Source organism: Dasypus novemcinctus, chromosome 15, assembly GCF_030445035.2.
Source record: "Dasypus novemcinctus isolate mDasNov1 chromosome 15, mDasNov1.1.hap2, whole genome shotgun sequence".
Classification (NCBI taxonomy): Eukaryota; Metazoa; Chordata; class Mammalia; order Cingulata; family Dasypodidae; genus Dasypus; species Dasypus novemcinctus.
The window spans coordinates 18,628,492-18,652,229 of record NC_080687.1 but is presented as its reverse complement, the minus strand read 5'-3'; the positions used below and the strand labels follow the sequence as shown (position 1 = coordinate 18,652,229).

Here is a 23,738-nt window from a genome sequence, read left to right as displayed (position 1 = left end):
ATGACCTTGGGCAGGTGGTATAACCTCTCATCTGTTAAATGATGGGCACACCCCCTGCTCAAGTACAGCAGTGCTGGCCAGAGTGCCCTAGTTCCCACCCAGTTGACCTGGCTCGTTCCCATCATCCTCCTGGCTGCTGTGAGCATTTGAATTGTCGAACTCTGTAGTGTAAATAGCATCTTGCTATATGGAGTCTAAAACGCTCTCGTTGTTGGGATTAAGCCCCTCCCCAACTGCAGTTTGCTTTTTCTGATTGCACTGAGACATGTGGTGCAAGTGTAAGGAAACTAGTGAGCAGCAGGGGCCAGAGCAGTGTTTGCGTAGGGCATGCTGCCTGTACTTGCCCTGGAGTTGCCCTAGGTACTTCCCACACACAGTTTCCATTTCCGAATACTTGCTCAGAGCCCTCTGTTCTGAGGCACTGCATGGCAGCCGTCTCATCCCTCCCATGCCTTCCCCTTGGCACTTCCCTGGAGTGGGGCTATGCCATTTCTGGGTTGAAAGGCCTACTTTCGGTGCCCTTGAACCTCTAGGCCCCCAATTACCCAGAATTTCTTCTTTGTCTAGTATTGCTGTCATCAGAGTTGAATACATACTCTGAGAGGCAGGACCTTAAATTATGCAAAGATGGTTCAGATGTTTCATACTGGTATGCACTTTTTCTCTTTAACCTCAGATACAGTTTTGGTTTTTTTAAGGTTTTTTTTTTCATTGTGGTAACATAGGTATCCTCTTTTGAGTTTTGAGCTTTGTCAACATTGAAAACATAGACTTCAAAATGTTTTCTAAAATGTCTTGAAAATTAAAACATGAAATGCCTTCAGTTCTACAGCAAATCGTCACATCTTAAGGACTTTGTCCCAGTGTGGTGCTGGAGTATTTGAGTATTTTAACTCAAAATCCAAACATAGTTGGAAAAAACAGGTATGTATTTTAAACGTATTATCTCTATTCATATGTTTATGTATAGAAACGTTATCTTCTTACAAGGCTAGTTACAGTAACTTCTGTGTTTTCAGTCATGGGATTAGAAAGCCTAGGGAATGTCTGTGTACCTTCCTCTCGCATTTAACAGGAACACAGTAAACAGTTCATTCTCCTTGCTAATAATTTATTTCTGATTTATGAAGTGTCATGGACTGATTTTTAAAAGTGAAATATCATACGTATTTTGCTAGGATTAATTTTTGTAACTGGAATCTACTCCATCCCTGAAGTTGGAAGTGTTAGCTAGTGAAATAATTTTAGGATCCCTTGTAAATTTAAGTGATGTGATAGTGCAATTTTTAAAAATTGTATTTAAAATGTTCTTGCAAAAGTATCCTGCAGCAGAAAGGAGGAAAAAAAACAAAGAACTACAAAATCCCCAAGGATAGAATGTAAATGTATTTTAAATGTTGTTCTATCACAAGAACTCTATTTTCTGGATGCAAAAATAGAAAGAGAAGTAATTTCTCTTTTATTAATAGGTAGAGGATCAAGTGACTCGAGTCCGATCTCCGAGTTGCCACTCTATCTCTGTCAAATGGCAACAACTGAGTACAAACTCCCCCAGACCCGTGCAGGCCCCGGCCCAGGTGAGGTCCTTGTTCCACAACGACCGGCTCCTCGTCTACGGATTTATTCCTCACTGTACACAGGTAGGAAGGCACAGCGTTTGTTTTTCTGTGGGAAGATCAATGAATTATGCTAGTCATTTTCTTTTCCCTTTTTGTTTTCTTTTTCCTCCCTATTCCTGCAAATCAAAATTTATTGGCAAATTTTTTCCTATTGGGAACAAAGCTGGTAGTTCACCAGGGATGCCCCAGAGCCTTTTAATTTCCACTTCAAATGGGAGAGGAGAGCGCTGGTAAATTAACCGAGACACCATGGAGTAGAGATGCTAATAAGGAATTGCATTTTCCCATTTTAGGCAACTCTGTGTGCATTAATTCAAAAGAAGGAATTTTGTACGATGGTGTCAACAACTGAACTGCAGAAGACAACTGGAACTGTAAGAGTCAAAACTTAAAATAGGGGGTTATTGTTCCACAGTCATAATTTTATATATTAATATATAACCTTTCATGGACTTATTCCTTTGTCATTGTTTTTCTGTGTTAAAGTTTCAGTCTGTAATGTGGAGGATTGTTACCTATACCAATGCGGATACTGTCCCTCAATTTCTAATGGACATGTTTTTCACCTGGGTTTTTGAGTCTGAGTGTGTCCTGAGATGGGCTTCAATAGGTGTGAATTAATGAAATTAAATATGGCATCTTATGCATGAAAATTTTTCTAGGGAGATTCTCAAAGAGGGCCATGACTAATAGAAGTTAAGTGCCACAGGTATACCTGTGTATGTTTTGTTTTTATTTTTTAAATATTAAATAATACAGTCCCAGATGAAAAATAAAGCATATTGTATGTTGAGGATGTGTTTGTTTTTGCCATTTTTGGATTAAAAGCAAATGAATAATCACCAAAAATTTGGCAATATTTACATTAGTGCTGACTCCACTATAGTTTTTTTAAATTTTTTTTTTAAAGATACTTAAATTACTTAAATGTTACATTAAAAAATACAGGGATTCCCATATGCCCCACTCCCCATACCTCCCACATTTTCCCACATAAACAATATCCTCATTTGTTGCAATTGGTGAACACATTTTGGGGCATTGCCACTGAGCCTGGATTATAGTTTACATTGTAGTTTACACTCTCTCCCACACAATTCTGTAGGTTGTGGGAAGATATATAATGGCCTATATCTGTTGTTGCAGTGTCATTCAGGACGATTCCCAAGTCCTGAATTTCCCCCCATATTACACCTGTTTTTCCCTCTCCTTGGCCACTGCCTCCACATCAATGTTGTAATTTCTTCCATTACTAGAATCACAATAAGTCTATAGTAGAATACCAGAAGTCCACTCTAGTCCATAGTTCATTCCCCAATCCTTTCGATTCTGGGATGGTGATGTCCACTCCATCTCTAATTGAGAGGGGGCTTTGATCCCATATAGCCAATCAATGGGACTCTCTTGCTTGCAGTTGTAAGCTTTTATTTCCTTGGTATGGTAGTTGTACATCCTCACCTTGTTAGTTGTCCTGGGTGAGTCCCATGAACTGGAAAGTAGTTGTTGCAACTCTACTGAGGCTCAGGGGGATTGTTGATGTTCCATTAGAGAATGTAGCAGAGCTCTCCAGGATGGGAATTCAGTATTCTTTCGGTTGTTGTGTGAATCTCTACCCACTGTGGCAATACCCTGTGAACACTTGAATACATATATATACCTTGTATGTATGCCCAGGTGAACTTCCTCCCATGTATCCCCATTACTGACATTCCACACCAATGATCCTCCCCTGCCCCAGTTATAACCCTCCTGTGATCCAAAACTTCTTCAAAAATGAAGCCAATAAAATAGCCAAATATAATTAATAGGAAAATGAAATAAAAATATGAATAAATATAAGAAATAAAATGCATAAAAATTTTTAAAAACTAAAAATAAAATAAAATTTAAAAAGTGAGATATTTAAAAATAAAGAAAAATATTTTAAAAATTTTCTTGACATTTTGCCTTTCATCACTGTAATATCTATTGTCCTATATGTATAGTGACATTTTCTTCCATTCACCAATGCCTTCTTTTTTTTTTCTAGGAAGTTTAGGTCACAGTAAAGTCACATACAGAATATAGGGGACTCCCATACCCAACATCCTCCCCCTTTTCCCCCTTCCCATATTAATACCTTTTATTTATTCATTTATTTATTTATTTCCCCCCCTTCCCCTCCTCCTGCCCTGCTGTTTTTGCTGTCTGTGTTGTCTTCTCTTCTCATTTCCTCTCTTCTAGGATTCACTGGGATTCGATCCTGGAAACCTCTGATGAGGAGAGAGGTTCCCTGTCAATTGCACTACCTCAGTTCCTGGTTTCTGCTGAGCTTCACCTTGACTCTCCCCTTGTCTCTTTTTTGATGCTTCATCTTGCTGCTTGATTTATTTGCGCGGGTCACCACGCAGGCACCACGCAGTGGGCACTGGCTCACAACGCCTCACACTCACCATGCGGGCACTGGCTTGCCATGCAGGAACACTTTTCTTCTTTTCCACCAGGAGGCCCCAGGGATCGAACCCAGGTCCTCCCATAGGGTAGGCAGAAGCTCTATCATTTGAGCCACATCGCTTCCCCGTATTAATACCTTTTTATATGTGGATGGTACATTTGTTACAACCAATATACAAATAGTGAAACATAGCTACTAAGCATGGTCAATTTTACCTTATGGTTTATATTTTAGACTGTACACTTTTATAAATTTTGATGATATTTAACATGGCCTGTGTCCATCATTACAAGAGCATGTAGAACAGTTCTTGCCTACTAAATACCCCCTGTTCCATCTATTCTGTTCCTCTCTACCCCCTCCTCTCAGGGCCCATGGCAACCACCTGCCTTCACTTCTTGGATGACAAGATTCATAGTTACTCGCAGCAACAATGAGCCCTTGACACACTGGTTTGTCCTCCCCCATTAGGAACTGCCTATGCGCTCAAGAGACTCCCGCCCCTCTATTTGAGAGCATATTGGTCACCCCCAGGATGGGAGTCCAGCTCCTTCCCACTCATTATGTGGGACTCTGCCCCTGATACAACACACTGTGACAAAATGATCACTCGCATACTCCCTAGAAGCCTGTTCCAGGCACGCCCTGTCCTGAATGCTCCCCCATCCAACATCCTAAACCAATAACTTTCCTGGTTCTATTGCCATAAGAACGTTCTCAACTTTGTACTTAAAACCACATACCCACCAATCCCCAGTTTTCACCTGGTCCCTCCCCATTGTAGTTTGACTTTGAAAATTCTTATCTATGTATGCTACATATGTACCATGCTATTAAGAGGAGTATTTGTATACCGGATAAGCCATTTCCCAGACATTGTTGAAGTTTTTATTTATAAAATATGGCTTGCTTTTTATCACTGAATCAATAACTGTTGACTTATTACCTGCCAGTGATTTATGTATAGAACTTAAGAGAATTGATATATTGCTTTAAAAATTGAATATAAGGGGAAAATAAAATAAAAAGGTTTTATCTAGAAAAAAATCTTTTTCTGTAAGGTTACAATGCTATAGTTGTGCTTCCTCTGTGAACTGCAGCTTTACTGATAACAAAATCACAAGAGTTGAAATTATCGTCTAATGTAGATTGTACCATTTAGTATCAGTTGCGTTTCATCATCATTTGAGAGAAAATCCCTTGTAGTGTAATGTTTGCTGCTCCTACCTGGGAATGGATGACATGTTAACATCAGGTATTATAGGGCTAAACTGGCTCTTTCTACAGTAGTAAAATGGCCTTAAAATTTTGAAATAAATTGAATTGGCAAAATGGCCTCCTATAAAAAAAGGCAAAACTATAGGGACAGAAAATAGATAAGTAGTTGCCAGGACCTGGAGTTGGGGGAGGGAATATTTACTGAATAGGGGCACTAGGGAACTTTTTAGGGTGAAGAACATGTTCTGTATCTTTATTTCATTAGTGATTACGTAACTGTATGCATTTATTAAAACTCATCAAACTGGGGAGCAGATGGAGCTCAAGCGGTTGAGCTCCCGGGTCCCATGTGGGAGGTTCTGGGCTCCATTCCCGGTGCCTCCTGAAAAAACAAACAAGCAAAACAAACGAAAAAGACAAGTCAGGGAAGCTGATGTGGTTCAGTGATTGAGCACTGTCTTCCCATGTACAAGGTCCCAGGGTCATTCCCCACCCCCGTACCTAAAAAAAATAAAAACTCATCAAACTGTATATGTTAAAAGGGTGAATTTTTCTGTACATAAATGATACCTCAGATTTTAAATGGGTGTGCTTTGTGAGTCTTTCATTCGAAGCCATTTGACTCTTCTTCCCTTTGTTTCTTACACCCAGATGATTCACAAACTGACGGCGCGAGCTGTCATCAGGGACTATGAAGATGGCATTCTCCATGACAATGAAACTCACCATGAGGTTTGTTGTTTTCATAGTAAAAGACCAGTATGCATTGTTCTCTGTTACTCTTAAGTTGATTTATCCCTGAAAGTGGAAGGTTGGGATAGCCACATGGAGATTCATGTGGGTGTTGGAGAGGGCTCAAGATTGTGTCTGTGGCACCCTGTAATGGAGCACGGGGCACTCAATAAATGTTGACAGAATGAATTAACTAAAGAAAGAATGGCAGTGGTTTCTGAGAATTTTGTGTTAATTTAGTCCACCAGAAAGAGGCCAGAAAGAGCATTTACTAAGTGCCCATAATGGACGTTGTTTCAGTCATACAGTAGCCCTGTGGTGTTGGTGTTAGGACGACCATTTTACCTGTGAAGAAAGCCAGGCAGAGAAGGGGCGGGTGACCTGCCTAAGAACACACAGTGGGACCACAGCCCATCTTGTGCCCTCCTCACTGTGCTGAGGGGCCCTCTCAGCCCCCACCGGCACGACTGCCCCACTCACCTCGCGTGGGCTATGATCTTTTCATTTTCTTTTTTTTTAAATTTTATCGTGGTAACATATATACATCATAAAATTTCCAGTTTTAACTACTTTCAAGTACAATTCAGCGGTATTATAGTCACAGTGTTGTGCTACCATCACCACCCTCCATTACCAAAACTTTTTCATCACCCAAAACAGAAACTGTGTCCATTAAGCAGTAACTCCCTATTTCCCCCTACCCCCACCCTGGTGACCTCTAATTTACTTTCTCTATCTAGGAACTTGCATATGCTAGTCATGTCATATAAGTGAGATCATACAATATTTGCCTTTTTTTTCCTAGCTTATTTCACTCAACATGATGTTTTCGAGGTTCATCCATGTTGTAGCATTTATCAGAGCTTCCTTCCTGTTTGTGGTCGAATAGTTTTCCATTGTTTGGATATACCGTTTTGTTTATCCATTCCTCTGTTGATGGACTCTTGGGCCGTTTCCACACTTTGACTATTATGAATACTACTACGTGAACAGTGGTGAACAAGTATTTGCTTTCAATTTTTTGGTCATGGACTGTGGAAGTGGGGGGCATTAGTGTTAGTACTTGATGCCATCCCAGCCGGAGACACCAGTGTGCCATTTGGGGGGCCTGGATGCCCTTGCAGACCATCAGCCAGATGATGAACTGCCTCGTGATTTTTCACTGCACCCACTGAAGTCCTTTGATTCTCAGCCTTTGTGTCCATCTTTCCGAAGACCCCCCTCTATCTCTGAGAGGCAGCCCAGCCCTGCACTGACTACCAAACAGGCCCCTTCATCTCACCAAGACTTGGCCTCCTCGGAATGTCGACACACAGACTATCTGTAAAAGAATGAGAAAGCTTACTGTAGCTGAGAGTAAACTACAAAGAGCTACATAAATATGAATTATTTTTCCTATGACTTGGCTAGTCAGTTGATCCCATTTTGTAGGGAACACTAAGCCACCTATTTAATATGTTTAGATAGAATCAATGACTCAAAATTTAATTTGAAATACTAATTATAAAATGATTTACTTGTCATAGAAAAAAACCTTTGTAGATTATCTAATACTTTTCAAATTGGCCATGCATGGCTAAATAGTAAAAAATAAAAATAAAATAGGGTATAAATTCATTGGTTTTATTCTATCCTAGATGAAGAAGCAAATCTTGAAGTCTCTGATTATTAAGATCAGTAAAGAAAACTCTCTCATAACACAATTTACAAGCTTTGTGGCTGTTGAGAAAAGGGTATGTATTGTAGTTAATTCATGGTTAAATTATTTTATTCATTTTAATATATTAAGAAAATTACTCTTGCTGTGATTATTAATCTGCTCTTCACGGGAAAAAATGAGCCTCCAACTGAGGCAACACACATTTCTGTGTTGTGGCATAGTTGAGAGCACATGGGTTTTAGTGTCAATCATACATGAGCTTCAGTCTGATTAAATCTTAAACAATAAAAAAAGTACAACTTAGATTAAACCATTACTCATTACTATTGTTATGGCTTTAACTGTAGAATAACTTTTTTTCCCCCCATTGGTATTTTGAAATTTCATTTCCATGCATTAGAATAACATTTGAAATGACAATTTTAAGAAGGATTTTTTTGGGGTAATGTTATAAGGTTTAGTGTTTATTAGCCCTAACTTTAATATATGCATTTTTGTTGAGTTCATATCAATGTCTGTTTATTTCCATTATCAGTTGTAAGAAACATTATAAAGGGGAAAAATCTTTGAGTAGACCTCACTAGTGTATCTTTTGTATGTGAAAAATAAAAAGTGGCTAGACCAGAGTTAGCCTTGCTGAGAATTGTAATTCTGTATACAAGTCATTCATGCATAATAGGAATTTTAATCTTATTATTTTAATATTTCATCCAGTGCAAATTTCTCCTAAGTACCAATTCCCTAACTCCACACTCAAAATTCCCAGAACTTTGCTTCCCCATTCCTGCGATCTTAGAAGTTTGAAGTTGATAGAGTTGGATTATACCAACGTACTTTCCAGATAGCTACTTGTCATAGCTCTCCTCAGCAATGGCATCCTGTTCGCTGAGTGAGGATTGCCTTCTGTCCTAGCAGGAAGAAATATGCAACTCCTTTTAAAATCGGAGACTGCCGTGCACAGCTACCCATGTTATCCTGCCTCCCTAGGAAATTTTCCAGGCGTTTAGATAAGACCTAAAAATGCTAAGGTGGAATCAAATGGGGTGGTGGCTCTCTTCATATCCAGGTCACAGATGTGTTTTATTTGTTCTGACAGCATTTTCAAAAACTGTTTAATTACTTACACTCATGGGAGATTGTTCCCCAAAACCAAGCTTTCTTAATTCTCTTGAAAAATCCAATCACCTCGTTCTGCATCCCATTATTACGTGGCAAGACTGAGTAGCAGCTTCTCTTCCAACATCACAAGAGCTGTGCTGGGTTACTTTCCCCTTGGCGATTTTACTTATTTTGCTCCTTGCCCATCACTGTCTGAGTTTTTAATGCCTCTAAGAGCTTACAGAATGATAGTTTGACTACTGCAGAAGAAAGCTAGTGGTATTTGCACTGGAGGCAGCCTCTTTGCACACAGGCCTGCAGTGCCAGTCCAATGACAGCAGTCCCACAAAGTCAGCAGCTCCTTTTCCACCTTGTGACTCAGGCACCACAGCAGTTCCAGAAGACAAGCAGCATTTTCACTATCACCTCTTTTTAGAGAAATTCAATGCTGTGTTGGACTACAACTCTCTTCGGTTATCTGCAGTTCACATGAAAGAATGAGTCCCAAAACAAATGATTCTTCACTCTTTACAATGTAGATGTAGTACAATAGTACAACAGAGTAAGGGCCTTGAAGTCAGATAGACCTGGACTTGAATTCTAGTTACGTCTACTGGCTTTATGTATGTTACATAGCCTCAATTTTCTCTTCAGTAAAATGGGGCTAGCAGCAATGCCCATTTCCATGGCTTGTGAGGAGAGGGGACAGAGCGACCCCAGGAGGTCCAGCCACCAAGCCAGGGCTTATGTTCACAAAGGGTTGCAGTATGTGGACATATGATGATCTCCCCAGCTGAGTATGTTGTTATTTTAGTGTTACAACTACTAATTAGTTACATTTGTATTTTTAAGATGTCCTACAATTTTGGCATTTCTCGTCTTTTTATTACTCCAAGCTCCTCAAAAAATAGAAAAGGTCTGGGCTTCCCTTACCTCCAAGATGCCCTTCTTTCATAAGTTTAAGAGGGAAATCCATCTGTAGGACTTAGTGCCATGCCCAGCACCCAGAATGTGCTCAGGAGTGGGGAAGTCCCCCTACTGAGTGTATCTATATCCCCCCCTACTTGTGACCTGGGTCAAATGATCCAATCTTACATGAACATATTCCACCCAAACACTCACAAGGGTTTAGAATGTGTAGCAGTTATTTAAGATAATAATGTCTGTTTTGGTTTCACCCAATTGTGTTTCAATATAGGATGGTAATGAGTCACTTCTTCCTAATAATCCAAACATTCTGGAACTTATTACCAAAGAAGATGTGGACTTTCTGCCATACATGAGTTGGCAGGAAGAGCAACCAGAAGCCAGCATAACCCAGGTAAATGTTGATTACCAAGTAAGTTGATATTGTATTTCCATACTTTCAAGATGGCAAGGGAAGCTCTTAGCAAAATTGTACCCTATTACTTGTATATACACAAAGTGTTAATCACTCTAATGATGAAAAATATTTGCATATATTTTTTAAGATTTTATTTATGGTTTTATTTATTCTGCCCCATCCCCCTTGTTTTATACTTGCTGTCTACTCTCTGCGTCCATTTGTGTGCTCTCTATGCCTGCTTGTCGTCTCTTCATCTTCTCTTTAGGAGGCACCAGGAACCAATCCTGGGACCTCCACTGTGGTAAAGAGGCACTCAGTCACTCGAGCCACTTCAGATCCCCAGTTTGTTGGGTCTCTCACTGTCTCTACTCTTTGTCTCTTTTTTGTTGCACCAGCACTCTGCATGGGCCAGCTCTCCGCATGGGCCAACTCTCCCGTGGGCCAGTATGCCCTGCAGGCCAGCATGCCACACGGGCCAGCTCGCCTTCACCAGGACACCCCGGAAAACGAATCCAGACCCCCCATATGGTAGACAGGAACCCAATCACTTAAGCCACATCTGTTTCCCAATTTGTACATTTTTTTAAAATGACATTGTATTACTGAGAAAACCACCATAATATATACATTATGATATATAATTGATGGTCTCAGTGTAACTGTAAAATTACACTAATAAGAGAACATCTGTGATTATGCTTCATTCATAGACAAACTGTAATATAGAAACTTAAGGCCTTGTCCTGTAGGTAATCTAAATTTGTCATGAAATTTTTAATTGAAGTCCCATTTAATAATCTAAAGTAAACACCAATATTTATTAAAGTTTGTAATGCTTTACACTGTCAGTTTTCTTTTTTTTTTTTTTTTAAGATTTTTTTTTTTTTTTTAATTTAATTCCCCTCCCCTCCCCTGGTTGTCTGTTTTCTGTGTCTTTTTGCTGCGTCTTGTTTCTTTGTCCGCTTCTGTTGTCGTCAGCGGCACGGGAAGTGTGGGCGGCGCCATTCCTCGGCAGGCTGCTCCCTCCTTCACGCTGGGCGGCTCTCCTTATGGGTGCACTCCTTGCGCGTGGGGCTCCCCTACGCGGGGGACACCCCTGTGTGGCACTGCACTCCTTGCGCGCATCAGCACTGCGCATGGGCCAGCTCCACACGGGTCAAGGAGGCCCGGGGCTTGAACCGCGGACCTCCCATGTGGTAGACGGACGCCCTAACCACTGGGCCAAAGTCCGTTTCCCTACACTGTCAGTTTTCAAACCAGAAATATAGTATAAATAAAGAAATGTGATTTAAATGAAAACTGGAAAGCAAAGGAACAAAACCGTGCTAATGTGATTCTTGGGTTAGAGAAGTAAAATTTCCAAAAGTTTGGAATTTAGAATCTAAGGAGGGGAAGCGGATTTGGCTCAACTGATAGAGCATCAGCCTGCCATATGGGAGGTCCAAGGTTCAAACCCAGGGCCTTCTGACCTGTGTGGTGAGCTGGCCCATGTGCAGTGCTGAGCACGCAAGGAGTGCCGTGTCACGCGGGTATCCCCCGCATAGGGGAGCCCCATGCACAAGGAGGACGCCCTGCAAGGAGAGCCGCCCCTCGCAAAAAAAGCGCAGCCTGCCCAGGAGTGGCGCTGCACACACAGAGAGCTGATGCAGCAAGATGACACAACAGAAAGAGACACAAATTCCCAGTGCCGCAGAAAAGAATGTAAGCAGACACAGAAGAACACACCGTGAATGGACACAGAGAGCAGATAATGGCGGTGGGGAGGGGAAATAAATAAAATAAATCTTTAAAAAAAAAGATATACAGGTGACAAGCATATGAAAAGATGCTCAACTTCAGTAATCATTAGGGAAATAGAAAGTGGAACCACAGCAAGATAACTTACAAACCCACTAGAATGTCTAAAATTAAAGTGATTAACCTTATCAAATGAGGGTGTCAGGTTTAACTATTACAGTTTTATAAAAACCTGATAGGTCTTGTGCATCGCTATTGTTCTTTTTTCCAGTAGGCTTGTCTAATTCCAGGGAAAAAATGTTTTTGAACGAGGTAAGCATTATCTTAAGAATATTATTTCCTAATTTGTGTTTTGTCATATGCCCTGCAAAATTAATTACTCAAATGTATACTTGACTGAGCTAGGAAGGTGCTATTCCTTTTGTTAACAGTAACCTAACTCTCAAGATCTTATCATCCATTTAAAGCTGTTATATGCAACTTTTGTGAAACTTTTTATATGCAATTTTTAAGGTTTATATGCAGTTTTTAAAGGAACACTCTTTACATTTATTTATTTATTTATAAGATTTTTTTTTTTCTTCCCCCCCCCCACTCTGGTGTCTCCTCTCTGTGTCCATTCACTGTATATTCTCTGTGTCCACTTGCATTCTTGTCAGGCAGCACTGGAAATCTGTGTCCTTTTTTGTTGCATCATCTTGCTGCATCAGCTCTCCGTGTGTATGGCACCACTTCTGGGCAGACTGTGCTTTTTTCGCGTGGGGCGGCTCTCCTTGTAGGGTGCACTCCTTGTGCTTGAGGCTCTGCTCCGCGGGGGACACCCCTGCATAGCACAGCACTCCTTGCGCTCACCAGCTCTGCACGCGGGCTAGCCTCGCCACACATGTCAGGAGGCCCTGGGTTTGAACCTTGGACCTCACATATGGCAGGCTGATGCTCTATCAGTTGAGCCAAATCCGTCTCCCACTCTTTACATTTAGATTCAAATCGTAGTGGTAACATAAACATTCATTCCTCTTTGTTTTACATATTGTTCATAATCTGGTATAAAGATACATTCATTTATTTACTCTAAAACTTTCCAAATATCTTTTCCATTTTCTCATTTTCATAACATCACTGTAAAGCAGTATAAATGATTAGAATCATTTACTTCAAATCATTAGTTTATTTTATGGCTAACTTACACACTGTGGTACTGCTAATTGTAAAATCTTGAGCAAGTCACTTTACTTGTATGGTCCTCAGTTTCCTCATCTGTGAAATGAAGGATGATTAAAATTCTGTGATTGTAGGAACAAAGAGAGATCAAGATCTCTAAGTACCAATTACCTGATGTATTTATTGCTGATATTTTCTCCAGATCTCAGATTTCATATCTATAAAATGAGAGGGCTGTATTTAAATGAACTTAAGGGTCTCTTGGGCTTTATTGTGAATGTCGCTGCCCATGTCAATGATTCATTCTGGGACTCATCCTCTGGGGTAAACAACTGCTTGATTACAGCCAAGTCTTAAGTATGTTTGTTTGATTTCTAGTTTTATTCTACATTTTCTTTACATTGTAATTTTCCCTTTTGGGCAGTCTGTTTCAGCATCCTCTGAATGGAATGAAGAATTGCAACATAAACCTCTTTTTAGAAAAAAATTGAAATCATTCAAGCAGAGAGGTTCTGAAAATTTGGAAGTGGCTAATTTAGGCTCACAGCAATCAGTACAACCTTTAGCACACACTTATGGATACAGAAGTATGGAGAAGCCATTGGATTTAAGTTGGATGGATTCATTTGAAAAAACAGAAATTAAAGAGCAACGTAGTATATCCTTTTTACCACAAAACGTCTTTTCCAGGTCTTCTGTTCCTCTTGCTACTACAGTTCTTAGTAGTTGCCACCAAGGTGTTGATTCGGATTCCCTCTCTCCTCTCCACTTAGCTCCTCAGACTACTCTTTTTGACCTCTCCCTTCAGTTGGATTCTCCTCCCAGGCCGCCTGCCCTGAGACCACCTGGTGGCTTCCTCCCTGCTTCTGCTACTTTAGCTGGGTTTGGTTCCCAGCAGTCTAAAACACCTGGAGTTTGTGCTGGTTCCCTGGGGTTGCTGCCTTTCCCCAGGCTGCCCCCTCACAATGCGCTGCCCCCTCACACTGTGCCGCCCCCTCCTCCCCCCAGGCTGCCCTCTCCTCCTGGGTTGCCCCCTCCTCCCCCCAGGCTGCCCTCTTCTCCTGGGTTGCCCCCTCCTCCCAGGCTGCCCTCTCCTCCTGCGTTACCCTTTCCTCCCATGCCTCTTGCCCAGGTCCTACCTTGTCCCCTCATCCCCGGTTCCGCTTCTTGCCCTGCCTCCTTTGGCTCCCAACAGTCTAAAACACCTGGAGTTTGTGCTGGTTCCCTGGAGTTGCCCCCTCCTCCCCCCAGGCTGCCCTCTTCTCCTGGGTTGCCGCCTCCTCCCCCCGGGCTGCCCTCTCCTCCTGCGTTGCCCCTTCCTCCCATGCCTCTTGCCCAGAGCCCACCTGGTGCCGCCATCCGTGGTTCTTCTTTAATTGCGTTTGGCTGCCAACTGTCTAAAATACCTGGAGTTCGTGCTGGTTCTGTGGAGTTACCCCCTCCTCCCAGGCCGCCCTCTTCTGATCGGTTGCTCTCTCCTTCAAGGCTGTTTACCGAGAGGCCACTTACTCCCATCCGCTGCATTGGTTCCTCTTCTTTCCCTGCCTCCTTTGGCCCCCAACAGTCTAAAACACCTGGAGTTTGTGCTGGTTCCCTGGGGTTGCCCCCTTCTCTCAGGCTGCCTGCCCAGAGCCCCCCTGCTGACTCCCCTCCTGGTTCTGCTCCATTCCTTGCCGTGGTTGGCTCCAAACACTCTGGAATTCGTCTAGAAGGAGAGGTCAGCAGTTGTGCTGGTTTCCATGTATTGGACTTTCCTCCCAGGCAAGTTCCTACAGCTCAATCTGCCAGAGATTTTAGCTTTCCTCTTCGTTCTCCTTCCTTCTTATTTTCATCTCAAAGTCCCCCAGTTTCCTTAAGAACTAGTGACAAACCCAGTGATTTACTTGTGCTTCATGATAAGCCAGGATTTTCTTCCCCATCGGATATTTCCGTCATAGGTGAAGTATTAAATTCTCCCCAACATCATGTTTGGACTGACTCAAATGATGAACGCGTTCCTGAAACACAAAACGGTGATAAAAGACCAGTGTTTCTACCAAGTTGTTTTTTGCAAAAGATGGTGGGGAAAGCTGATGCAACAAGCAGTGACTTTACCTCAAGCTTTCAATCACGCAAAATTGAAGATGACGGAGTCTACAAACAAAGCTGGATGCATTTTGTGCCTTGGACTGAACTCTTCAATCTACAAACTGAGGTCTTGGTCTTAATTCTCTTTAAATCTGTAGTTAGCTAGCTTCATAGTTTAGAACAGTTCTACTCAAAGCAGCTAGTCAGGGAACTGTTTATTATCGCACCTTGGTGAAGTAGGGACTTGTGCCAAAATGTAAAAACACACTGCTTCCTTCATTGAGAAACTGTTGTACCAAAAAAAAGTTAGCTGAACTACAGTGTGCTTGAGAGTGTATTTCACTGGTATCAGTCTATTAACTGTTACACTAGAACATCATGCTAATGAATGTTAATATTCCTAGGTGAAAATTAATAACCCTGCACAAGTCATGGAGTAACACCTTAAGATGCACTCTCATCTATAATTATTTGCTTTGATGTGAAGTAGTTTAGTAAAGTGGAAAGACAACTTGATATAGTAAAAGGTGATTTTGAGTCCCAGCCCTACCACTTTGTGGTTTTAGGCAAATTTGATAACCTTTCTGAATTAACTCATCCATATATTGGGGATAATAATAGTATCTACCTCATAGAGTGATTTTTTAGGTGTAGACAGGAGAGTAACAGCTGCCTACCTTTCTTTATAGAGAGACAATGTATATGAAAGTAGGATAGGAAACAGGACACAGACATTGAAGAGTGTGGACCCCCAAGTCAGACTGTCAGGGTTTAAATCCTGGCTCTGCTGATAATTAGCTGTGTGACTTTGAACAAGTTACTTAACCTTCCGGTGTCCCGGTTTCCTGATCCTCAAAGTGGGCATAATAATAGACTCTACGCAAAACACTGCTGTAAAGATCAAAGATGAGTACCTGACACTAGCTCAGTTTGGGTTGGCACATGCATTACTCTTGTTATTTTTTAAACTGTTGTCATAGATCCTTTAATTTGTGCACCTGCCTAGAGCTGCATCCTCCTTTCTGTTCCTTACCTAGTTCCCCTAGAATCTGGAGTCTACTTCAAGGTTAGGATCCCAGGTTCAGGCTTCACCACGCTTTCAATAAGCATGTGTTAAAGCTCAGCCTTTACAACAGTGCCTCTTAGCAGCGGGGCACACAGGGGGTGGATACAGGGAAAGGGTAAATGTAGTTTTAAAAAGCACATTCCATATTACAATTTTGTATTTTTTAAAATGTCATTTTCAAGTTTCAGACTACCAAAGGGCAAAATTTTTATGTTGCACAAAAGGAATCATGATATTTAAGAAACACTGGCTCAAAACATCATTAGAAAAAAACGTGTAGTTGCATTTTAAAATTCACTTCATTCCAATGTTTTTAACAAATGCCACTAGATACTTAGTATGCAGCATAGTGTTTATGAGATTCTAAACACTTTGTCACTAGTCTATGAAAAACTTTTGATTCTATAGTAATAAAAGTTTTAGATATGCTTTAGCTAACTGAATTAAAAAGAATGAAAACTTATTTTATTTCTTATGTGATGCGATCCCAATAATGTGACTTAATTTTTTTCATAGGATGGCTTCTGGAAACTTACCCCAGAGCTGGGATTTATATTAAAACTTAATACAAAAATTTTAAATAGCTTTCTTGAAGAAAAAGGCATTCGATCTCTAGGTAAGTCACTGTCTTTCTAGCACTTTTTGAATGGAATGCTCTTAATTGTTATAAAGCAATTTGTAAATTATTGTACTAATGTAATAATTGTGTAGTTTATATATAAATGAAGTTATAATTGTTACCCATTAAAGGATTCAGGGGACTAGTTTATAGTCATATCTTTTTTTTTTTTAAAGATTTATTTTTTATTTTTTCTCTCCCTTCTCCCCTGCCCCGTTGTCTGCTCTCTGTGTCCACTCACTGTGTATTCTTCTGTGTCTGCTTGTACCCTCGGCGGCGGCACCAGGAAACTGTGTCTCTTTTTTGTTGTGTCATCTTGCTGCATCAGCTCTCCGTGTGTGCGGTGCCACTCCTGAGTAGGCTGCACTTTTTCCCGCGGGGCGGCTCCTTGCAGGAGGCACTTCCTACACATGGAGCACCCCCATGTGGGGGCACCCCTGCGTGGCATGGCACTCCTTGCACACAGCAGCTCCACGTGTGGGCCAGCTCACCACACGGGTCAGGAGGCCCTGGATATTGAACCCTGGACCCTCCCATATAGTAGGTAGACGCTCTTATCAGTTGAGCTGTGTCCGCTTCCCTCTAGTCATGTCTTTACCACTAATTAAGGTATTACCTGCACAAGTTTATTAGCATCAGGGAAGCGGACTTGGCCCAGTGGTTAGGGCATCCTCCTACCACATGGGAGGTCCGCGGTTCAAACCCTGGACCTCCTTGACCCGTGTGGAGCTGGCCTGCATAGGGGAGCCCTACACACAAGGAGTGTGCCCCATAAGGAGAGCTGCCCATCATGAAAGAAAGTGCAGCCTGCCCAGGAATGGCGCCGCCCATACGGAGAGCTGACACAACAAGATGACACAACAAAAAGAAACACAGATTCCCGGTACCACTGATAAGGATAGAAGTGGTCACAGAAGAACACAGCAAATGGACACAGAGAGCAGACAACTGGGGGGGGAGGGGAAATAAATAAATGATCTTAAAAAAAAAAAAGAAAAGAGAAAATGTGGCAAGAACTAATCACTTAGCCCCATTCAGATACAAAGGGCTGCTCAGGATGATAAAAACAGGTTTGATGAGTGCCTGCTTTGCCAGAGCCTATCTTAGAATGTTAAAGACTTAAATTATTCAAGTATGGTAAAGTCAGGTGTAGAGACGACAAGAGAAGTTTTGAAACAGGTCAGATTTATTGGTTACAGTTTGCAGAGAAGTACACAGCATGCCATGCAGAGCCATGCAGGGCCTCCAGGAGGACAACCAGATGCAGGACCTGTGGAAGTGAGAGAACAAAGAGAAAGACTTCAGCCTGCCTTGGAGTCTATAGTCGGAGTTCATAGTCGGGCAATCCTATTGGTGGCCGTTTGAATTTGGCACACTCACATAACTGCACGGGGGCCTCTATACGTGGGGGTAAGGGGGACTTAGGCTTCCTTAGCTCAGGAGAGCAGCTAGAACATGAGCCCTGAAAGTGGGGCTGATGTGGTGGCAAAACATCAAAGGGATGTTTGGAATTTGGGAATAAATACAGAGCTGCTGTAACAAAGTACAACAGACTGGTTGGCTAAAATAACAGGAATGTATTGTCTCACAGTTTTGAAGGCTAGAATTCCAAAATCAAGCTGTTGGCAGGATCGTGGTTTCTCTGAAGTTGACAGGGTTCTGGTGATGGCTTCCCAGCTCACTCCATAACTCAGCCTCTGCCTCTGTCACATGGCCATCACTCTCCCTGCCGTCTCCTTTTGACTGTTCAAATTTCCTCTGCTTATGTGGACTGCAGTCATAACTGGATTTAAGGCCCACTCTGATTTAATCTTGTCTCACTTTAATAACATCTTCAAAAGATCCTGTTTACAAATGAGTTCACATCCACAGGACTTCGGGTTTGGTGTTGAACATGTCTTTGTGGAGGACATGATTCAATCCATGAGAATGTGTATCTTTCCAGATACACATTGTCTGCCAGAGAAAATCATTCAACCTCTCTGGATCTTGGTTTCTTCTTCTTGAGAGTGAAGAGAATGGATGAGGAGGTCTTGGACATCCAATAAGTGGCTTGAAGTCCAAATGCTAGCCCTGGGTTAGGAGATTTTTTATAAAAGAAAAAAATCTTTAGGACTACACATGTGCATAGATGTACTGAATAGCTGAGACTACCTATACCTCCACCTCTAAAATGTCACAGTTTTCATATTCCAGGCTAGGTGGAGTAGCAGATTCTTAACCCGTTGACCTACACTAGACTAAAAAGGAATGGTGAAAATATGGATGAGGGGAGGGTTTTTGTTCTTGGAATGGTAGAAGGGAAGAGCTTGTACCTAACTCAAGTTATAAACTCCAGACAAAATATTAAATAAGAGACACGATTGTTTGCAGACTTGGAGAGCAACCAAAAATAGGCAGAAACTCATGGTGGCAAATCCCTAAAAGAAGGGAAGCAACCTCGGTGAGTGCCACCTTGACCCAGCTACGTGTGCAAGGATGCGTCTCAGTTCACGAAGCACGAGGAAGATTACAACTGAAAGAGAAACCGTCTTCATGGGATGGGCCTGGGTCAGAGTTCCAGGCTGCCAGAGTGACTGGAAATTGAGCCTGGAAACCCTAGAAAGGAGGGGTGCTCTAAAGTCTGCCTACAAATTTTCCTCAGATTATTAGCTCACTTCTAACCTATACATGCACAGGCTGCAATTTAAAGGATTACAGAAAAAAGCATCATATAGGAAGTTAAAGAGCTGAGCAGAGATTTCAGCTGAACCTTGAAGACATCATATTGAGTGAAATAAATCAGACACAAAAGGACAAATAATCATATAATTCCTCTTATATGAAATACTTAGAATAAGCAAATTCAGAGAGAGAGAGGGAAAGCATCATAGAGTTACCGGAGGGTGGGAAGAGGGGAAATAGATGGTTACATTAAATGAGTATGAGTTTTGGTTTCAGATGATGAAAATATCTGGAAATAATGGTGAAAGTTACCCATTATTGTCAATGGACTTAATGTCAAAGAATTTTCCACATAAAATGGTTAAATGATTTTATGTAATGAATGTTTTACCACACTGAAAGTAAATAATATATTTTAAAAACTGTTTTAAAAAAGCAAAGTATATATTATGGGAATGTAAATCCCAAAATTAGAATACTATTTTCCCTTGAAGGGAAATGGATTGGAGGCAATAAACAAGGGAGAACTTCAATTTTATAACTTGTTTATTTTAAAGCAGCAAGAAAAATTTGAAGCAGATGTGGGAAAATGTTAAGAGTTGACAAGCTTGTTGATGGATAGTGGCATTCATCATATTGTCACTACTTTTCTGTATGCTTAAAATATTTAATAATCAAGAAAACAATACATTAAGTGGTTATGTTGTGGTGATACAAATAGTACTGCATATCAAGCATCTTCCATGGAAATAAAAATGATTTACCTGGGAAACTCTCAGATGACTAACTCTGGCTCTAATAATAATGGAGGTAGATATGAAAAGTTTGAATAAAATCATTTTCAGTATTTGAAAACTAATCTTTTATATAAAATGATTTTAAATATTATTTTTATTATTTAAAAAAGAATTATGCTAATTTCTAGGTTCAATATACCTAAACATTCATATTAAATTTTTGAATCTCATAATAGAGTAATATATCTTCATTTGGATAAATAGCATTGGTTACCCATAGGTACTATTCACTAGAGATAATTCGATACATGGCAGTATAATCAGCTATATCTGTTGTTTATCTGTTGTACATTTAAAATTTACTCTTCTGAGCTATTTGTAGCAGAAGTCTAGAAACTGAATTTCTGTCCTCATTCTTCACATTCATCTGGTTTTGAAGATGATAGGGAGGGGAGCTCTGGAGATAACTCCATTTCCTAGCAGCCATCAGGATAAAATGATAGGCACATGCTCCAGTTTTCCTCTTTTTTTATTTAAATAGCAGGACCTTGAAGAATATTATATAGAGTTTTATGTCTGCTAATGTGTTATGTTTTAAAAATATTCTAATTCTTTAAAAGTGCTTTTATAAATAGGCACAGTTTGATATGCAGAGTTTCCAACATACACAAAGGATTTTTGTTTTTTTTTCATTTTAGGTCTAAAAGGAAGAGAATGTCTCCTGTGCCTGATTGCCACATTTCTGGTTCTACAGTTCGTTCGCACCAGGTTGACACGAGAGGGAATAGTCTTCAAATCATTGATGAAATTGGATGACACTTCCAATTCCAGGTGACTTTAAACTGTAATGTTAAACAACTCAGTGATATTTCCAATCATTTCTTAAATAAACCTTCTGTTGTATTTAGGAATAAACAACCTAGCTACTGAAGCAAATACCATGCAATGGTTTGGCTTAAATAATGGGAATTTATTGGCTCACAGTTTTGAGGCTAGGAGAAGTTCAAATCAAGGCATCATCAAGGCATTCTGTGGCTGGCTGTGGGCCATCCTTGGGCCTTGGCTTTTCTGTCACATGGCAGTGCACATGCCGGATCCTCCTGGCTTCTCTGTTCTTTGACCTTCAGCCTCTGGATAGTGCCAACTATCTCTCTTTCTCTCTCCTCTCTCTCTCTGTGTGACCATCTCTATCTGGCCTTCAGTAATAGGATTAAGTCATATCCTGATGAAGGTGAGCCACACCTTAACTGAAGAACCTCATCAAAAGGTTCTATTTAGGGAAACGGACTTTGGCCCAGTGGTTAGGGCGTCCGTCTACCACATGGGAGGTCCGCGGTTCAAGCCCCGGGCCTCCTTGACCTGCGTGGAGCTGGCCCTTGCGCAGTGCTCGGGCCTCCTTGACCTGCGTGGAGCTGGCCCATGCGCAGTGCTGATGCGCACAAGGAGTGCCGTGCTACACAGGGGTGTCCCCCGCGTAGGGAGCCCCATGCGCAAGGAGTGTGCCCCGTAAGGAGAGCCGCCCAGCGCTAAGGAGGGAGCACCCTGCTGAGGAATGGCGCCGCCCACACTTCCTGTGCCGCTGAGGACAACAGAAGCGGACAAAGAAACAAGACGCAGCAAACAGACACAGAGAACAGACAACCCGGGGAGGGGGGGGGAATTACATAAATAAAAAAAATAAATCTTTAAAAAAAAAAAAAAAAAAGGTTCTATTTATAAGAGTTTACACCCACAGGAATGAATTCAGTTGAAGAACATATTTTTCTGGGGTACATAGTTCCAAGCCACCATACCTTCCAAGAAGCTACATGGAATTATTACCTTTATAAGTACAAAGAGAATTTTTTCACAACTTTTTTTTTTTTGCCCTTCATTATTTTACTAGATTTTATTTTTAAAGATTTATTTATATCTCTCCCCTTACCCCGTTGTCTGCTCTCTGTGTCCATTCACTGTGTGTTCTTCTGCATCCACTTGCATTGTCAGGCAGCACCAGGAAACTGTGCCTCTTTTTTGTTACGTCAGCTCTCCATGTGTGTGGCGCCACTCTTGGGTGGGCTGTGCTTTTTTCACACGAGGCAACTCTCCTTGCGGGGCACACTCCTTGCGTGTGGGTGCCCCTGCGTAGTGCGGCACCACTTCTTGTGTACAGCAGCACTGTACATGGGCCAGCTTGTCACACGGGTCAGAAGGCCCTGGGGATCGAACCCTGGACCCTCCATATGGTAGGTGGACGCTCTTATCAGTTGAGCCACATCCACTTCCCTTTACTAGATTTTAAATGCTTTAATTTTTTTTTTTTTTGTCCTTTTATCTTTTAAATACAAAGTCTGAGCTGTCCCAGTGCCCAAAATCTTTCTCCCACTAAGGTCCAGTAGAGTCTGAATCTTCAATCAGAACTTCTGTGGTAGCACTGAGGATATCTGAGTAAATGACCAGCCCTTCAGTGCCCCCACTACTGCCGCTTCCCACAAAGATCTCTGCATCAGCCATTAGGCTCACCTGTTCTGTCCCACTGCAGTATGACTTTTGACATCCCTTCATTTTCAAACAGTAGAGCAGGGGTTCTTACCTAAGGGTCCATGAGCTTGAGGTAAATTAAAAAAAAATTCTTGTGGGGACGTGTTGGTGTAGGTGTGATAAATTTATTAAATAATATACACTGTAGTGTGGACTTAGTAAAGGACCCCTGGTTTTCACCTGACTGGCAAAGGAGTCCGTGGAACAAAAGAGGTGAAGAAGCCCTGCTCCAGAAGTTGAGTTTCTCAAGGGTTGAGGAGGAAGAGGAAGACCCTGACCATTTGCAGGTCATGTCAGGGACTCTGGGTTAGAGCCCAAGATAGCGGTGCTGGTGATGAGGGCACCTGCACTGGCAGCCAGAGCTTCTCCAATCAACACCAAAGCTTTTAGCTTTGTGTGCCACTACACTATCTTTCTTCTCAAATTTTTTTGCCACAGACATTGCAAGAGAACTGGTAGAAGGAGTCTGCATCATGCTTCTTCATGTGCCAGTGAAGTGATGCCTTTGTTAACAAGTAAATCCATAGATCTCACATTGTAATGGCTTTGCGCCACTGTGAATCATCTGATGCACTGCCAGATTGTGGGAACTCTTGAAGGCCCAAGCATCATATTCACAAATATCATACCTTTGATCTGTATGATGTTTGGCATGTCACAGAAGTTGCTTCTGGATCCTCCACACGAGGGATGGGATATGCGTATTTCTTCTTCAGCAAATGCCGGTATTTAATGTGGTGCTGCAGATAACAATGTACTATGGTGAAAAGAGTACTAGACCAGGAGCCACAAGATCTGGGCTCCAATGTAGGCTACACTTCAAAGCTCTGAGCCCCAGGATCTGTGTAACCCCAAACGCACAGCCACTGTGTCTGCCCTGCCTACCTTAGGAGATCGTGTTCAAGATGTCACTTGTGGTGGCAGCCGACCCTGAGTGGGGAGGACCGAGTGAGGGTTGCCCTCGGAGAAGGGCGGAGGGGAAGGAGAAGAGGCATGAAGGGAGGAGCGAGCCGATGCTCCAGGGCAGCGCTGCGGGAACCACAGGCAGCAGAAGCAGCCCTGGCCAGGCCTCCCGAAGC

At 41.7% G+C, this 23,738-nt stretch overlaps 1 protein-coding gene and 2 long non-coding RNA genes across 4 annotated transcripts in view; 1 reads left to right on the top strand and 2 right to left on the bottom strand.

The window, feature by feature from the left end:
* The window catches only part of PARP4 (poly(ADP-ribose) polymerase family member 4), a 90,874-nt gene that overhangs the window by 61,605 nt on the left and 5,531 nt on the right, over positions 1-23,738 (top strand). For both annotated transcript variants that reach the window (XM_004446705.4, XM_071208196.1), the window contains 9 exons: positions 825-924; positions 1,470-1,640; positions 1,913-1,993; positions 5,923-6,003; positions 7,641-7,736; positions 9,960-10,082; positions 13,411-15,180; positions 16,636-16,735; positions 20,838-20,970. In XM_004446705.4, coding sequence (XP_004446762.2) covers positions 825-924; positions 1,470-1,640; positions 1,913-1,993; positions 5,923-6,003; positions 7,641-7,736; positions 9,960-10,082; positions 13,411-15,180; positions 16,636-16,735; positions 20,838-20,970 — 2,655 coding nt within the window. The remainder of the gene's footprint in view (positions 1-824; positions 925-1,469; positions 1,641-1,912; positions 1,994-5,922; positions 6,004-7,640; positions 7,737-9,959; positions 10,083-13,410; positions 15,181-16,635; positions 16,736-20,837; positions 20,971-23,738) is intronic.
* Positions 5,972-23,738, bottom strand: part of LOC131273402 (uncharacterized) — a 34,211-nt gene continuing 16,444 nt past the window's right edge. Inside the window, exons 2-3 of the long non-coding RNA XR_009180594.2 lie at positions 7,286-7,324; positions 5,972-6,069 (exon numbers count right to left, since the gene is read on the bottom strand). This is a non-coding gene — a long non-coding RNA (uncharacterized lncRNA). The remainder of the gene's footprint in view (positions 6,070-7,285; positions 7,325-23,738) is intronic.
* LOC131273403 (uncharacterized) lies at positions 17,903-18,413 on the bottom strand. Its single transcript, XR_009180595.2, has 2 exons — positions 18,328-18,413; positions 17,903-18,008 (listed from the first exon to the last, which is right to left on the bottom strand). It is a non-coding gene; the product is annotated as an uncharacterized lncRNA (long non-coding RNA).